The sequence below is a fragment of the Otolemur garnettii genome, unplaced genomic scaffold (genome assembly GCF_000181295.1).
Source record: "Otolemur garnettii isolate 467f Iridium unplaced genomic scaffold, OtoGar3 scaffold00085, whole genome shotgun sequence".
Taxonomy (NCBI): Eukaryota; Metazoa; Chordata; class Mammalia; order Primates; family Galagidae; genus Otolemur; species Otolemur garnettii.
Window position 1 is genome coordinate 2,535,093 of NW_003852480.1, and position 7,403 is coordinate 2,542,495.

At 41.2% G+C, this 7,403-nt stretch overlaps 1 protein-coding gene across 1 annotated transcript in view; it reads right to left on the reverse strand.

Moving 5' to 3' along the window:
* Nucleotides 1-6,938, reverse strand: part of PPID (peptidylprolyl isomerase D) — a 15,788-nt gene extending 8,850 nt beyond the window's left edge. Inside the window, exons 1-4 of the mRNA XM_023516023.1 lie at nt 6,767-6,938; nt 4,938-5,078; nt 2,586-2,692; nt 4-55 (exon numbers count right to left, since the gene is read on the reverse strand). Coding sequence (XP_023371791.1) covers nt 4-55; nt 2,586-2,692; nt 4,938-5,078; nt 6,767-6,851 — 385 coding nt within the window. The 5' untranslated portion in view covers nt 6,852-6,938. The remainder of the gene's footprint in view (nt 1-3; nt 56-2,585; nt 2,693-4,937; nt 5,079-6,766) is intronic.
* Nucleotides 6,939-7,403: the final 465 nt, after the last annotated feature.

Genomic DNA, 7,403 nt, shown 5'->3' on the forward strand with positions numbered 1-7,403 from the left:
AACCATTTGTATTTCGGCCTGCATTCGCCATGCTCAATAAACCCTCGCGATCATGCTGCAGAAATGAAATCATAAAAAAAAAAAAAAAAAAAAAATCAAGGTTAGAAGTGTTTGTCTATTCTTTTACTGACCATTCACATAAAACTGGTGCGGAGAGTTCTATCTAGATCAAACTATTTTTACTTTTAAGATTTTTAAACTACTTTTTACTCTTCTGGCCAGGTGTGGTGGCCCAAGCACTTCAGGAGGCTGAGGCAAAAGGAGCACTCCAGTCCAGGAATTTGAGACCAACATGGGATACTGAGAGACCTTATCTCTACAAAAAATAAGAAAGATTAGCCAGATGTGCTAGAGTGTGCCTGTAGTCCTAGCCACCTAAGAGGCTGAGGCAGAAGGACTGCTTAAGCCCAGGAATTCAAAGCTACAGTGAACTATGGTTTTGCCACCACATTCTAGCTTGGGTAATGGAGTAAGACTCTGTCTCTAAAAAAAAACAGTGAAATTTTTTAAAAAGCAGCTTTTAATTCCTTCAATTCACAAAATATACCATATTTAATCACTTCTTAAACGTTAAGAAAACTTTATGAACCCAAATAAGATAAAAGAGACAGTGGGGGGGGGGGAGTTTCTAAATTAGCCATCCTGAGAAGATGCTTATTATTTGCCTTTCAGATAAAGATTTAGCATTAAGGAAATCTAGTAATATACTCTGCCCTCTTTATAATGGATGCTTTTTTTCTGGTAGACATGAACAGAATTTTTTTTTTCATTTTTTAAAATTTTGTTTATTATTACTGTTTACCAGTGGGGAGATGTAGTTTATTTACACCAGCAGCCATAGGGGCAAGAGGAATACAGTTAGTCAGCTATCTGTATAGAATGGACTACTTATGCACTGAACAGAATTCTTAAATGGGCCCAACATTGAATCTTCCTTCACGTATCAATAAACTAAGAACAGTAATAAAATATTGAATTTATTTACTTATTCATTTTTTGAGACAGGGTCTCAATCTGTTGCTCAGGCTGAAGTGCAGAGTTGCCATCATAGCTTGCTACAACCTTAAACTCCTGGCCTCAAGTAATCCTCCCACCTCAGACTCCTCAAAGTGCTAGGCAGGGGCCATCGCATTTGGCTTGGAATGCTGAATATAAACAAGACATTCAGTTAGATATTTTCTTAATATTGAAAAGAATCCAAATCTTAGAGCTTTCATCTCAGATCAATCACCTCTTTGCACAGTGCTCAAAATACTGCATACATCTTGAAATCAAAATTCTACCTTGGTATCACAATCTTGTTCAAAGGTTCTATGAAATCTATTTTCTTCAACCTTTCACTTTACTTCTGAGGCTAAGTGTATTTTTTGTTGGGGCATAAATTATTAACACTCACAGTATAATGTCATGTCTCATCTCATTCTACCCCTTCAATCTAAATCAAATTCACCTTTCAAAGCCACCAACTTTGTCGAAGTCAAGAACTATGTCATTTTAACTGACCTTTTCATCAATGCAATTATCACATAATCCTAGTTTTCAACCTTCTGGTAACTTCCTTTATCACAATATTAACTAGAATATTCAAGTTATTTCTTCAGCTTCCCACCGCCCTTGTCTTTTCCCACCCAGATCCCTTCTTCAATTCTGCATCTATATTTTAGTTCCTGCCTAACCAAATTTTAGCCACGATGCTAGTCCCTATTAGCACAACCTAAGTACTGATTCCTCCTCAATGTCATCCCTAATACTTTGGACCACATAAGTCACATTTTTCTTCTATAGTACCCACATAAAGTTAAGTGCTATCAATGTTATACAAGTAAGAACAGTCAATCAATTTAGCATTCATTTGCAATCTGTTCTTTTATTGTTCACTTGTCCCGTATGTTTCATCCTCATCCCTGCAGTAGAACTACAAATGCCTTGTCATCAAGGTCTTTTCACTATTACAGACCCTTCAATGACAGTGACAGTACAGTGCTTATAGTTGTAGTCAATTACTGTCATCTTCTTTTCAAATTTTCCTAATTACCTTGCTCATATTCCTCACTTCCAATGATACTGCTTTCTTTTTGTATTTACATGTTCATTATCACAACTTGAATGATGCACTATATCCCAATTGCATCTTGGAAAAACGAGGATAAGAAGACACAGGCACCATCAGGAGCTCAGACATTAGCCACATCCACTATGTCTGCCAATCTCCCTACATCCCGGTTTTAGATGATAGTTTTTCAATCTTCAAATTCAAAGATACAGATGCACAAGTTACCATCCTTCAGATAATAAGAATCCTTTTCCTGAAACAACCTTGCCATACGATACCCGTATTTAAAAACTTGTCAGCTTAACTAAAAAGCATGTAAAACTAGATCATGCTTGAAATAACTCCAGTATTTTTGCCAAATAAAATCATAAATGGGTAAAAAATTCCCATACTAAACACCTATATTTACAAATTCCTTTTACGTAACAAGAATCTAAGCATAGTTCAGACTTTAATGCCTTTATCTAACAAGTATTTCAGACATAAAACAATTTTTTTATCAGCAATAACATGCATTTTTTTCTATTTTTACCTTATAATAGAAATTTTCATCTTCAAATTTTTCACCATAAATACTTTCTCCACCGGTTCCATCCTGATTTGAGAAATCTCCACCCTGAATCATAAATTTTTTAATAACTACAAAAAAAGAAAATGGTGAGTAACTAAGACATGAATATCAGCAATATTAACCAAGCAATGCAATAATTAAGACAACTTCATAAAGTATGACTCGAGTCACGCCACTCTCCTGTTTGTCTTTCTCCATCCATCCCCACAACTCTAACCTCTTAGGCCTTTCCACAATCTGAGTCCAACCTAACTGTACTGCCTGATTGCCTACTAGCATTGAAAACATTCGTTCACATGGCACCTCCCTACAAAATTATCACTAAAATCCCCAAGTTTTATCTCCTTGTTTTTATCCTATGGCTCTGGTTTTTTTTTGAGACAGATTCTCAATCTGTCACCCTAGGTACAGCGCTATGAGCATCATAGCTCACAGCAACCTCAAACTCTGGAGCTTCAGCAATACTCTTGTCCCAGCCTCTCAGGTAGCTGGGACTACAGGTGCCTGCCACAATACCTGGGTGTTTTTTTATTTAGTAAAGACAGAGTCTCACTCTCGCTCAGGCTGGTCTCCAACTTGTGAGCTCAAGCAATCCACCTTCCTCAGCCTCCCAGAATGCTAGGATTACCCGCTGGCCACTCCCACAGTATCTTGACTCTTATAACATTACATCATAATGGTCTGTCTCTTCCAGCAAACAATGAACTCCTCTTAAGTACAACTGTCCCGTTTTTCTTCCCTGTAACTATGTGAATGGCTGTGCACATTATGAGTTACTCAATGAGTTACTTGTAGATTTATTATACCATAATGGAAATACTTCAGTAAATATTATCACTTTTTGAACCAAGGTTTAAAAACCTCCCCCCACCTTCAGAGATCCCCAGGGCTCCTCAGATACAGCAAGTGGTTGTATCACAATAGCAAAGATAAAAGACATAAACAGAGTCTGGAGGAATCCATCTGGAGGTCTCCTCACGCCCTCTCCCTCCCATGAAGGGTCAAAGAACACATACTTCCCCAGCAAGGGAAATACAGCCACACACGTTCAATGTTTGGGCCTAGAAGAGCCAATGGGAAACTCAGCACCCATTTACTGAGCACTAACACATAGGCACTCTCTACCTAGCATGTACCAAAATTCCAGACTCCCAAAAGGAAAAGTGCATGTGGTTATAATTTAACTTATTAGTCTATTCATTAAACATATATTTACTGAATTCCTATTCAACAAATATACTAGATTCTTTTTTTTATTATTTCTTTTTTTTTTTTTTTGGAGACGGCATCTCAAGCTGTTGCCCTGGGTAGAGTGCCGTGGTGTCACAGCTCACAGCAACCTCCAACTCTTGGACTTAGGCAATTCTCTTGCCTCAGCCTCCCAAGTAGCTGGGACTACAGGTCCCTGCCACAATGCCCTGCTATTTTTGTTGTTGTTGTTGTTGTTGTTGTCATTGTTGTTTTGGCAAGCCCAGGCTAGATTCGAAACTGCCACATGGTTGGCACCCTAGCCACTGAGCTACAGGCACTGAGCCTAATTTTGTTTGTTTGTTTGTTTGTTTGTTTGTTTGAGACAGAGTCTCACTATATTGCCCTCAGTAGAGAACTGTAAGGTCACAGCTCACAGCAACTGCAAACTCTTGGGCTTAGGCGATTTTCTTGCCTCAGCCTCCCAAGTACGTGGGACTACAGGCGCCTGCCACAATGCCTGGCTATTTTTCTGTTATAGCTGTCATTGTTGTTCAGCAGTCCCAGGACAGGTTCAAACCCGCCAGCCCCGATGTATGTGGCAGACATCCTAAAAAGGTAAGAACATGTAGTCCCTCAACACACAGTTGAGGGAAACCAACAATCATTACACAAAGGTATGATTACAAAGTGTGATAAGCAGTACAAAGTGGCATATTTTAGTCATTTATTACCAGCATGTCCACAACGCCAAATTTTCAGATCTGTAGCCTTCCCAAAAAACCATGACTAAGAAGTAAGAATAATGTTTTCTGTCAGCAAGCAAACTACCTAAGGTCAGTTAATCATGGTCACACCCTTCCTTTTTCAATCATATCATCTTGGAGTGAAGGAGGGAGAGGCCTAGCAAGGCTAGGGTAGTCCTTTTCTTACTTCCCCGTAAGCAATTCCTTCTCTGATTGCCCAGCCTATATGAAACTGAGGTATTGTACCAGATGTGAAAGGGTCCTTTTGGATACTAACAGGACTCTCTAACCCCTAATTCATGTTTTCTTCCCTAACCCCTAAGAACAGGAAGTATTTATCTATGTGAAGAATAATCAGAGTCAGAAAATGTATACATACTTCGATGGAAAGGGCATCCTTTGAAATAGAGAGGTTTCCCAGTCGTAGATCCAATCCCTTTTTCTCCTGTACATAATGCACGAAAATTTTCTGCAGTTTTGGGTACGATATCTGCAAACAATTCTAAGACAATTCGACCAACTAAAAGAAAAGAAAATGAATTCTTGTCAGTATGCAAAACAACCAAATGGGCAAATGATGAAAGACAGTTGGTGTAATGATGGTGAAAGCTGGCTCATGAATTACCAAGTTCCCTTTTACTATCAGGTTGTTCTTCTCTTGCAATCATGAACTCAGTGTGTTGTTACCAACTACAGCCACCATGCTATAAAAGCATCTTGGACTTATTCCCCTTTCTAATTGAAATTTATGTATCCTTTGACCAACATTTCCCCAGCCCCTGGCACCCACATTCTACTCTCTACTATGAGGGCAATTTTTTTCAGTATCCATATTTAACTGAGATCAGCCAGTATTTGTTTTCCTGTGTCTGTCCTCATTTCATTTAACTTAACATCCTCCCTATCCATCCATGTTGTTAAAAATGACAGGATTTCATTCTTTTTTAAGGACTATTATTCCACTCTATGGAATTTTCTTTATACATTCATCTGTTGATGGATAATACATAGATTCTATTACCCTGCCTATCATGAGTGATGCTGCAATAAACATGGCAGTACAGATATCATTTCCACACACTTTGGATATATATTCAGTAGTGGGATTGGTGGACCTTACTGTCATTTTTCTAATATTCAGATTTAAACTACCTAAGGTTTACTATCATATATCTAAGTAAATTTGAAACATCATACAAAGCATCCTAACCAATTACAGTAGCCAGCAGACTGGCACCACACAAGGGACACAATGAAGTACAAGTCATTTCAAACCCTGAATAATTTCCTCAAGAGATACTCAGAATCTCTAGTCACAAAACAACTAGCAAGACAAAGTGAAATACCCTTTAAGAGGCCAGGTTAACCAAGTTTTATGCATACCTGTAGCCTCTGTGCTTTGTGGGGCCTACTGCAGCCTCCAAAGCAAAAGCTGAGGAAGTACCACCTCCTCCAGAAAGCTCCTAAAGAGATGGAAATAAACCTACCACAAGTTCCAAAACAAACTGAATGTACGTATAAATCTGTGCGTCCTGAGAATGCATTCAGACAGGTTCCAGAAAACCAGGCCAACAAAGCAACATCCTCCCTAACTCACGAGGCCTTAGGAACCGCTGAGCGCCCTGTAACCCGGGCAACCACACGGCTAAGTAGAGTTCTCTTTCCCAAGGCCAAAATACAGAAAATGTTCACCTATTTTACTGCACATCGAAGTTAGGAATCGGTAACTAAGGAAAAGCAATAAGCAAACAAGTCGCCTTAATTTATAAAAAGCATGGCAGGTGCTGATATATATTTTTTGTTTTGCCAAAACAGACAGCGTGCCTGAAGCCCAGCGAGCGCATATCCCAGGAGATCTGAACTGGCTCACTGGGAATCATAAAAGAGTCCTACTTCATTTCAACTTAGTAGTACAAGGAGGCCGGAAAGTGGAACAAGAGCAGGAGAGACAAACTTAAAGGCCGCCGCAACTTCCCAACCAGAAATTTCCAGAACCTGTGTACGACCGACGGCACTGGCACAAGGGCGCTGGCTCGACCCGGCCCTGGACGCCCGGGCCTGTTCCCGCAGACCCCACTAGGCCGCCATGCCCCCTCCCCCCACCTCCAGGACACCAGGCAGCCCCCGGCCGATTCGAGCCCCCCGCCCTCGGACTCCTCCGAATCACGCCTTCTTGAGGCCTTTTCTCGAGCGTCAGACTCTGCTCACCTCGCTCCCCTCCGATGTCCACGTCAAAGAAGACCCGGGGATTACTGGGGTTGGAGGGCTTAGCCTGGGGGGACGGGTGCGACATATCCACATACAGATGCGTTAGGAAGCGGGATCCAGACACCTCGCGGCAAACACCCGCAGCTCAAGCTCTAGAGCGCCACTCTCTGGGGGAAGGCCGGCAGCGGCGCTGACCAGCCCCTTCCGGCGCGAGTTCCGGAAGCCGCAGCCTGACTTCCGGCACCGCCTCCCCGCGGCGTTTCTAGGGCCTGAGTGGTGCATAGGCCGCGATGCTCGGGTTCCGCCTCTCCTCCTTCGCTGAAGTTCCCAGTTCGCTTAATTCCTGCCTTAGCTCCGCTGTGGCGTGCAACTTCTCTAAAGCTCAGTTTGCTCGTCCAGAAAGGGAAAATAAAAATGCTTACCTAGGAGTTTGTAGGTAAGCATTTTTATTTTCGAAGATTAAAGACGTAAATCACTAAGCACAATACCTGACATAAACTGGCGGTACTTAGTCGGAGCCTTATTGCCATATTGTTACAATCTGGTGTTCACGTTTCATTGTAAGTGATACAGGTTAGACGAAAGGCTGCAAAGAGCTGATGCTGACAGCCCAGAAGAGGGCACAGTTTTAATTCCT